The 11,172-nt window shown below is 37.0% G+C and overlaps 1 protein-coding gene across 1 annotated transcript in view; it reads right to left on the minus strand.

Annotated features, from left to right (window-relative positions):
• Window positions 1–11,172, minus strand: part of sema6a (sema domain, transmembrane domain (TM), and cytoplasmic domain, (semaphorin) 6A) — a 75,913-nt gene that overhangs the window by 46,377 nt on the left and 18,364 nt on the right. Inside the window, exons 2-3 of the mRNA XM_016538359.1 lie at window positions 4,647–4,789; window positions 3,576–3,693 (exon numbers count right to left, since the gene is read on the minus strand). Of these exons, the coding sequence (XP_016393845.1) occupies window positions 3,576–3,693; window positions 4,647–4,746 (218 nt within the window). The 5' untranslated portion in view covers window positions 4,747–4,789. The remainder of the gene's footprint in view (window positions 1–3,575; window positions 3,694–4,646; window positions 4,790–11,172) is intronic.

Here is an 11,172-nt window from a genome sequence, read left to right on the forward strand (position 1 = left end):
TGTGTGAGAGAGAGAGAGAGAGAGAGAGAGAGAGTGAGAGTGAGTGAGTGAGTGAGTGAGTGAGAGAGAGAGAGAGAGAGTGTGTGTGTGTGTGTGTGAGAGTGTGTGTGAGAGAGAGAGAGAGAGAGAGAGAGAGAGAGAGAGAGAGAGAGAGAGAGAGAGAGAGAGAGAGAGAGAGAGAGAGAGAGAGAGAGAGAGAGAGAGAGAGAGAGAGAGAGAGAGAGAGAGAGAGAGAGAGAGAGAGAGAGAGAGAGAGAGAGAGAGAGAGAGAGAGAGAGAGAGAGAGAGAGAGAGAGAGAGAGAGAGAGAGAGAGAGAGAGAGAGAGAGAGAGAGAGAGAGAGAGAGAGAGAGAGAGAGAGAGAGAGAGAGAGAGAGAGAGAGAGAGAGAGAGAGAGAGAGAGAGAGAGAGAGAGAGAGAGAGAGAGAGTGTGTGTGTGTGTGTGTGTGTGAGTGAGTGAGTGAGTGAGTGAGTGAGAGAGAGTGTGAGTGAGTGAATGAGTGTGTTTCACATCATGTCCACTGCAACACACACTCTGAGAAACTCCAGTTCAATCTCTCACATCTACAGAGGTCTGAATTTGTTGTTCTGAACACACAAGCTCAACATAATCAACTAAATCCAGAATTAATATGCATCAGATCAATCTAGATTTTTTATCCCTTCCTTCCTTCAGCTTTTTCATCCCTTCCTTCCTTCAGCTTTTTCATCCCTTCTTTCCTTCAGCTTTTTGATCCCTTCATTCCTTCAACTTTCATCCATCCATTCATTCCTTATTTTCCTCCATTCATTCAACTTTTTCAGTTATTCATTCCTTCAACTTTCATCCATTCATTCAACTTTCTTTCATTCATTCCTTCAACTTTCATCCATCCATTCCTTCCTTCAAATTTCATCCATTCCTTCAACTTTCATCCATTCAACTTTCTTTCATTCATTCCTTCAACTTTCATCCATCCATTCCTTCCTTCAAATTTCATCCATTCCTTCAACTTTCATCCATTCATTCAACTTTCTTTCATTCATTCCTTCAACTTTCATCCTTTCCTTCAACTTTCATCCATTCATCCATTCCTTCAACTTTCATCCATTCATCCATTCCTTCAACTTTCATCCATTCCTTCAACTTTCATCCATTCAACTTTCATCCATTCATTCAACTTTCTTTCATTCATTCAACCTTCTTTCATTCATTCCTTCAACTTTCATCCATTCATCCATTCATTCAACTTTCTTTCATCCATTCAACTTTCATCCATTCATCCATTCCTTCAACTTTCATCCATTCATTCAACTTTCTTTCATCCATTCATTCAACCTTCTTTCATTCATTCAACCTTCTTTCATCCATTCCTTCCTTCAACTTTCATCCATTCATCCATTCATTCAACTTTCTTTCATCCATTCAACTTTCATCCATTCATCCATTCCTTCAACTTTCATCCATTCATTCAACTTTCTTTCATCCATTCATTCAACCTTCTTTCATTCATTCAACCTTCTTTCATCCATTCCTTCAACTTTCATCCATTCATTCAACTTTCATTCATTCATTCCTTCAACTTTCATCCATTCATCCATTCAACTTTCATCCATTCATCCATTCCTTCAACTTTCATCCATTCATTCAACTTTCTTTCATCCATTCATTCAACCTTCTTTCATTCATTCAACCTTCTTTCATCCATTCCTTCAACTTTCATCCATTCATTCAACTTTCTTTCATCCATTCATTCAACCTTCTTTCATTCATTCATTCAACCTTCTTTCGTCCATTCATTCAACTTTCATCCATTCCTTCAACTTTCATCCATTCCTTCAACTTTCTTTCATCCATTCATTCTTCTTTCTTTCATTCAACTTTCTTTCATTCATTCCTTCAACTTTCACTAATCGTTCCTCACTGGATTTTGTTGAGCTGCACTGAAGCTTCAAGAAACAAAACAAACTGGAGAGAAACTCCAAAGAAAACTCTTTTCTCAGTGGTGTTGTTGAGTCACTACAGGCCTAAAATACAGGCCTAAATAAAGCCACAAAACAACAAAAAGCCAAGAAGAGACTGGAGCTCAAAGCAGGAAACATAATTTACCAAACCACAGAGGAACAACGAGCGACACAGAGAGAGAAGTGCTGTGATCTCACCATCAGACGGTCAGAGAGATACTGATCCACCACAAGAGCTTTCAAACCTCCTGCAATCAGAGATCTGAGATCTGAGTGGTAGAGGACGAGTGGGCGGAGCCTACAGCTATCAATCAATCAGAGCTCCAGCGTTTTCATTAGTGGAGAGTGAGTGGGCGGAGCCTGCAGCAATCAATCAATCAATCAATCAGAGTGTGATGAGGTGTAACTCTCTGTATCTCTGGCCAAAACACGTCAATGTTTATCATGAGAATTAAAATTTAAGATCATTCACACACACACACACACACACACACACCGCAGGAGCATTAAAACACTCACCTGTCCTCCTGCAAAAATGACAGGCGATCCTGAGGGTTTGGGTCGGTAAGGGATGGTCACACTCACACTCACACACACACTCACACACACACACTCACACTCACACTCACACACACACACACACACACACACAGAGAGAGCTATAGGATTGTTAAATTAATGAAGAGATCTTCACAACCTGTAAGAATTTTAAAATGTTGTGAAAATACAGGTTTTATGAAGGTAAATTTAAGACTTTTTAAGACCACTTAAAGAAAGTTTAAATAAATAAATGAAAGGAACCACAATACACCGATATGTTTCCTAAGTTGAATTAGCAACGCTTCAAAACATTGAAAACACAACTCCTAACCAGTGTTAATTTATAGTTTATAGTTAGTTAATTTATTTTATTATTTTTTAAAATTATTTTTAAATATGTATTAATTTGTATTAATATCTTAATTAGTTTTCATTTTTATATGATCTGTATTCATTTTAATTTTAGTTAAGAAATTTTGTTGTTTTTGTCCATTTTATTAGGTTTTTAAAAAATAAAAAAATCTATGTTTTTATTCATTTTTATTGGAGTACTGAAATGAAATGTTTATGTTTTTTAAATAGTTTTTATTTTATTTCAGTTAAAGTTTATTTTAATTCCAAGTTTATGGTTTTTCAAGTTAGTTTCTTAAGTTCTCAGAAAACAAGACTTCATATCTTCATTGTGCATCTCAGGTAAATCTTGATTTAAGGATGCTTAAATATTTGAACTGGAAAACAAGACAAAAATACGGAGGAAGAGATTCATTTTTTGCAGTGCATGCAACATTTAATGCCACGACTTTATGAATTTAAGACTTTCTTCTCCATTTTAATTAAGCCCTTCATTTGTGGAAAGGCAAACTAAGACTTCTTAAGATCGCAGAATCCCTGATAAATGTATGTAAAGCACTAATGAGCGTCTGATTCACACAGCCGCTGGCTCGCGGACTCCTGGACATGTGCTCGTTCCCGTCCATATGCCGTGAATGGGCTGCTGGAATGGGCTGCTGGTTACCATGCCAACAATCTGCTCAATCTGCGCTTTCCCAGTCTCTGCTAAAAACAGGGCCGATCTTTAAATAGCAAACTCACCTGGCGGCCACATAGAGCGTGTGGTTCATGATGACGATCAGCTGAATGTCCAGTTTGTGCCGCTGCGTGTTGTTCCTTCCCGGTTTGTGTCCCACGAACGCTGGATATTGTTTGGTATCTGACGGGGAAGGAAGAGGAACAGAGTTTGATTCACACTCGTTCAGCAGCGAGACGCTTCACGGCAAAACATCAGTTCATTAAAGAGCCTGTGAAATCCACACGGGACAATAAACCTTCAGCAGAGCTACAGTCGTTCAGGAAAACAGGCCAGAACACTGGTGACATTACTGAGAGTCTGATGGACTAATCTTTTTAATGTTTAATCTTTTGAGTAAATGCTTTATTTCGATTGATTTTATTTTAAACTCATTTCTTTCGATGATTTAAGGCAAGACACTACAGGGTAAAAAATGTTAATCTTTAAAACAATAGACATTATCATACTTCCCTAGTTGATTGATTACATTAAGAATTGCAAACAAGTTTTCTGAAATGCAATGTTTAAATATGCAAATGAGGCACTATCTAATTAAATATGCACTCATTTGCATACATTTCACAAGAGAATAAATCTGAACATTGCATAAAGCCAAGTTCATAATTCTTGTTTGATTTTCTTGTCATATTAGAGTTAAAGGTTTTTTGGTTTCTCTTTTTATCGCTCCATAAATCAGAAAATACTGTCAACAGACAGAACGCAAACACATTTTCACCATGTTTTTAGGAGTAAAATGTTGTATAAATCAGTGTGAATGAATTATCAACAAACCTTCAGAATATAGAGAGGAAAAGAAACATGTAAATGAAACAGAAAATGAGGGCCTTTAAGTGAGACAGTGAGAGTCACAAATGTGTGTGTGTGTGTGTATGTGTGTGTGTGAGTGTGTGTGTGTGTAAGTCTTTCATCCTGACAAGCAAAACAAAAGAGGATGTCTGAAGTCTCACAGACTCAAACTAAATTTACAGTTTCTCTGGGCACCAGAATCACATTTCACAGAACTGATGTGAGAAAAAGATGGCGGGACGAGAACAAGACGAGACAAAGCGAGGAGGTGAGATGCAGTTACTCACAGTTGCTGTGTGAAATACTGATTGGCTCGGTGTCTTCTGGGAAAGCGGCTCCGGCCGTCTGCAGCACCGTGAAATACAGCAACAAGGCCTGCGACCGCATGTTTGCCTCCTGCCGCTCCGCTCGATCACTTCTGAACTTCAGCCTGCAGAAACACACACCTGATCAGCAGATCGCTTTAATTGGCTGAGCGGAACATATGCCAGAGATCGATCGCACCGCTGAGCATCATGGGTAAAACGGGGAACTGCTGACATGAACCTCGGAGCGATGGGACGGACTTATATACAGCGCTCTGATTTACACGCTGACCTCTGACCTCTGCTTCTCTCAGGGACGCACCAGTTTCCTTGTGCAACAAATTACCCACAAATCACTGCAGATCAGAGCATGATCCTTCTGCACAAGATTCTGGGAGAAAAACAGAGCGATCAAACCTGCTGCGGGACGATCGGCGTGACACAAACACGCTTTACATTCAGATGTATCCGCAGCGGCTCGCACTCAGAGCTGGGTAGATTACTCACAAATTATAGTCCCTTACTGATTCCAGATTACATGATGAAGTAGTAATCTAGGTTACTTATTTTAGGTAATGTAATCGGACTACTTTTTAGATAACTTTTTTTTTTTATCAAACGTCTTTTAAATGCATCATATTGATACAAAAAAAATCTAAGAGAAATTAAGTATATACAATTTTTTGATTTTCAGGATTTTTACAAAGGAAAGTTTAAAAGAAGAAAAAGAATTATGGAGAATCAGTTAATTACGAATCATTTACTGAATAATATGTAATCACGTAATCCATAAAACAGTAACTGTAGTCTGATTATGAGCATTTCAAAATGTAATATACTCTAATCGCAAGTACTTCATTTTTGGAAAACAAAAATTGATCAAATGTAATAATTACCTCGCAAATAAAACCTGACTTGTAGAAACATTTGCACTGCACATAAGGCAGTTTTCTTCTAACAGAGTGGTTTCTGCTCCATTTTGTCGTGGAAAAATCAAAAATCAAACGGTGTCTGTAATAAGATTTATTCAAACATACATTAAATTCATTTCAGTAGGTTGCTCTGATTCTTCTGATGTTCATTTGTGTTTATTTGCTGCTATAACTAGTAGTAAAGAGGAAGAGATGATCTGTCAGCACACATTAAAAAGCATCAAAACTTTTATATTTATTGGTTGAATTTAGTGATACAATTGACAGAATTTGAAAGCTGGGACTTTGTTTCATATTAAAAGTAACAAAATGCAACTTGTGCTTACTGGAGGTATGCACGAAACAGACACTGACTGTCAGAACACAGAGAAACACTAATGAAGCGTCACTCTTTCAGTCAATGATTTTGTCGAAACCAAAAATTGCTGTTTCAGCTGAAAATTTTCAGTTGCTGAAATTTTGGTGCACTGCTGCCCAAAACCTCCTTTTGTGGACACGCTTGTTTGTAAAAACTGTATAAAAACGCAGAAAGTTTTCCGTTTGGATCAGTGTGTGGGTTATTATATCTGTATCTGTACACACAAACAATAGACGTCTATGCAATTCCATTATTTATATAGTAAACGTCTGTGTGTGTGTGTGTGTGTGTGTGTTCATAATCCGTGATCCATCAACATACACACACTGATATATCACTCAACACATCTGATGATCATGTGATCTCTGAGACTCTGATCAGACGCAGTAAGAGCAGATCGAGCATCAGCAGATAAACTCCCGGAGCGGAGCGGGTCTCACTCACAGCCACGGCCTGTCATTCATTAAAGCAGCGCTTGACGAGCTGCCCTGGAATTAAAATGCCAGTAAATGTGTCTGTGCCCCTCCTGAAGAGAACAACAGTTGTGTTAATAAACTAGAAGCTGGTTAACAGCACAAACCAATGAAAGAGCGAATGACGAGCTCCTCACTTCTGGGAGCTGCTCAAAGTCAGATTTTACTAGGAAAGGGCCGAACGCAATGTCCTTCATAGATCTTACTAAATAAAACTGTTGTCTTGCATTAAATCAGATTGTTTAATAGAAAGTCTGGAGTGTCATTGAATTTGGCAATTAAAGGTGGGGTAAGCGATTTTTCAAAAACGCTTAAGAAAACAATAGAAATAGAAATAGAATAGAAAAAAAAATAGTAACCAATCAGCAGTAAGGGGCGTGTCTACTCATGATGTGGAGGAGAGAGAGTTCAGTGCACAGGACAGACATTAGCGAGCGATGCTTAAATAACACTCACCAGGGTTACTATAGTTAACTAAAACCATTATAAAACATTTTTGTTCATTGAAATAAAAGAACCTTGAATAAGTTTTCTTTTATTTCAGCTAGTTGCCAAAGCAGCATTTCTGATTTTCATTGAGTTGAACTGTGAAATACTAAAACAAGTCAAACAGACTCAAAGCTGATGATGCTGAACTAACACTTGTTCGTGCAGGAGCGTCCGTCTCATGTTTCCCTTTCTCCCGAGAGCTTTCCTGCAGATCTCATTTCTTCTCCGCTCCTGATATCAGCTGTGTCATGCAATTCTTCTAATGGAGATTTCTCATTAATTGAGCATCTGGCGTCGTAGATCACAGCTCTGTGTTTCTTTCAAAGCTTGCGCTGGCAGTCATCGTCTCACCGCGAGGCAGAAGAGCAATGCGGGAGAAAAGCATCTAAATTGATTGTGTTGTTATGTGATCCGCGTGCAGAGTTTACAGAGCAGCTCCAGTCCTGTAATTTAATTTTACACTTAGAATAATTGGTGCTAATTTGGAGCGCTCATGAGGAGAGTATAGAAAGTGACGTATAGAGAGACAAAACAACAACAATAGCAGCAATCATTATTCAGGAGAGAGGAAGCGTTCCTGCTCAAAACCAGATCATATGATCATCATTTAAAGTGCTTTACAGAGAACATCAATATACACATATAAAAGTCAAGTTTAAGAAATCATTTCAGAACAGAAGTGGGATAAAACACATACAGGACAGATCACATCCTCTGATGGGAAATTATTCGGTTCATACTGAGATCTCGGACTCAGACCATCCAGAGAGCTGCAGGATGACCCAAAATTATTTAAAATATGTGACCCTGGAGCACAAAACCAGTCATAAGGGTCAATTTTTCGAAATTGAGATGTATACATCATCTGAAAGCTGAATAAATAGCTTTCCATTGATGTATGGTTTGTTAGGATAGGACAATATTTGAAAATCTGGAATCTGAGGGTGCAAAAAAATCTAAATATTGAGAAAATCATCTTTAAAGTTGTCCAAATGAAGTTCTTAGCAATGCATATTACTAATCAAAAATTAAGTTTTACGGTCTAATCAGATTCAATGATCTATGCTAAGCTACAGCTAAAAGTGCTACCGCCAGACCCGGAGATCGGCTGAATGGATTCGAAAACGGTAAAACTCAGCTGTTTAACTCTAGGGGAGTTGGAAAATGAGCCTATTTTCAAAAATAGTGGAGTGTTCCTTTAAGTCTGCTTTTGTGCTCCAGGGTCACATATAGTTCTCTCGCTAAAAACACAAAATCACACCAGACGCAGGAAAAACGCAAGCTTCTTTAACTCAAGCGCTGTGTTTTTAGATGCATGTTCATGAGCGAGACGCAACGCGTGATGCTGACAGACTGAACGCTGCTGCTGCTCTTATACTGACAGACATGAAGAGTCTGAATCGTCTGGACTTTATGAGTCGACCTCTGAAACGGAATGTTTTGGTCAAGAAATCTTTAGCATTTTTCTTATTTTATATCATTTCTGAACATATAGGAAACGTTTAAGACAATATTCACTGTCATACTTCATGCATGTTTTCTGCTGATTGTATTTAGGCTTCAAAATTCATGTTTGTTTCTGAAGATTGTCATGATGAACAAAACATGTAAGAATCTTTGTCAGTCACAGAGCGTATTATCTGCACTAATGAGACAACCAGAGTGAAGCTACAACGTACAGAAACACGTCATCACTGCAGCATTGTGTATATCGACGCTCCCAGTTTCTGTTAATAAACAAGTGTAAATAACCTCTGCAGGCGTCTCCATATTCTCTGAGTTTAGACTGACGCATGTGCAGATGCTATCTGGAGCTCACAGCCGGAGGTTCGTGTGCTGGATGGGGTTTAACAGAAGCCGTTTCTCAGCGCTCAGACACAAAGAGACTCAAAGCTGTCAGCAACATCTCAGCGCCGAGGATTACGCTCCCTTTCAGATAAAAGCCTCCGCCGCTGCAAAATAAACAGCAGCGCTAAAGCAGCTTACGCTCCTGACGCCACAAATTGCATTCTGATATCGCAAAGTGGAAGTTTTGACTTTAAAACGGCCCTGGAGGATTCCTGACGGAGAAGATGAGCCTCAGCTCACTCTGAAGGCCTGGAGAGCTTGTGTGAGACGAGCAGAACAAAGAGGCGTTATCACATCAGCCGCAGGAGAACCTGCATTATCAGTGTCCAAACCCTCAGACAACATCATGAGAAACTGACCGTCCTCATGTTAGACTCTTACTGAATGCTAAAGAGTCAATAATCATTTACTCGCCCTCATGTCATTCAAACCTCTATGACTTCTGTGGAACTCATTTAGCAGTCGTGGACGAAGTGAGACATTTCTCAAAATATCTTCTTTCAGTAAATGCGTAAGCAATGCTTTTCAGTTTGGCTGGTAGCTTCCCTCTAAAGTTTCAGTAGAGCTGGGCGATAAACCATATCACATCCAGATCTTCACAACAAACCGCCAAAATAAAAGTTCGGTTTTACTTGAGGAAATTGTGACGGAAATAAATTACTATTGCATTCCAAAATGCACTTCCAATAAGTAATAATAATAGTAATAATATTTTTAAGGAACCAAGATATTTATTCATCCATGTTTTAATTAACACAGCTATTTTGTGCAGCATCTTATTTGACACAAATAACAATGCAATGTTTTGTTGTAAAACAGTTGTTGTATTTTCATTTGATTATATTTTAACAATGTAATTAATCTTTTAAAGTTTATAAATTCATTTTATTGATGATAAATTTGTATTAAATCATAAAACACGGAATCCAGTAACGATAAAACGTAAAACACAGGATTTGGAGAAAAATAAAACTGATTTTAAGGAGCCATAAATTAAACACTATTTAATTGTGAACAAACAAGTCATGTTTACAATCACTCTCAAGGTCTAACATATAACAAAATATGGTGATAAATATCAATATTGTATGATATGGAAAACAATATAGTGATAATATTTTTGCCCAGCCTTAGTTTCAGTGACAAAACTCATGAAAAATACACAAAAGAGCAATTTCAGACCAATCCATCTCAGTCCAGAAGTCAATGTGAGACAAACATGGATTTAATTCCAGGAATAAATGGTTTTTCCCAGTGGATCTCCTGCCATTAAACGAGCCGCACACACACAATCTCCGCGTATTATCATCTTTTGTCCACGTCATTTATCATCGTTGACCGAACAAATCATTCTGTGTCTCAGATAGACGAGTGTTTCTGACGCCGTTCCGTAAAGATAAGCTCCAGCATGAACCAGGTTATTATCCATAACTAAAACTAAACCAGAAAAAAAATAATTTTTTGTTGCTTCAAATAAAATAAAAATGAACTGAATTGAAATAAAATATAAATAAACATAAACTTATTTTATTTCAGATAGTTCCCAAGGCAACATTTCTCATTTTCATTTAGTTTAACTTGATGTACTAAAATAATATGAAATAAAATGAAATACAAATTAATAAAAAAAAAACTATACAGATGTATTTAAAGTAATAAAAATTAAAAAAAGAAAACATGCAACAAAATTACTAAAACAAAACAGAAAAATATAAAAAATGATACTAAAATAACACTGAATGAATCGTTCCTCAAAAACATTTCTCTTTTTTATTTACTTCAACTTGTACTAAAATAACTAAAACTGAAATAAAAATGAATAAAAAAAGCATGTCTATATTAATAAATATAGACATATTTAAAAACTTTTAAAAGAAATGGAAAACAAAAATAAAACCAATTTCAAAATATTAATAAAAGCTACAATAGCATCTCAATGATATTCAAACATCACTGTTGTGTAATATGCGCAAGTTACTTTTTTCAAGTAACTAGTAAAGCAACACATTACTTTTTAATTTACAAGAGAATATCTGAGTTACTTTTTCAAATAAGTAACACAAGTTACTTTTTTTTTCTAATTTATTGATTGACAGCTCTGGTGTCGCCATGGTGACAGAAATCAGAAGATGTTACTGTAGTTCTAAAATAAATATGAATATGCATTAATTCATCTCACTCACAAAAAAAAAAAACACAGATTCAGTATTCCTCAAAATGAATAAAAATAATGCAACTCAGAATATGACGCAAACCTGCAATAATTAAATGTTAAACAACACAAATATCCTTTATGTATTTAATCCCATTCTATTAACCAATGTCTTTGCTTCTGACCTTCGATGATCCAGCTCAACCATACTAATAAGCAAAAATTACTCTAGACAAACATTCGTGTGTCTTTTTTT

This window comes from Sinocyclocheilus rhinocerous, unplaced genomic scaffold, assembly GCF_001515625.1.
Source record: "Sinocyclocheilus rhinocerous isolate Xijiao unplaced genomic scaffold, SAMN03320098_v1.1 scaffold1931, whole genome shotgun sequence".
Lineage (NCBI taxonomy): Eukaryota > Metazoa > Chordata > Actinopteri > Cypriniformes > Cyprinidae > Sinocyclocheilus > Sinocyclocheilus rhinocerous.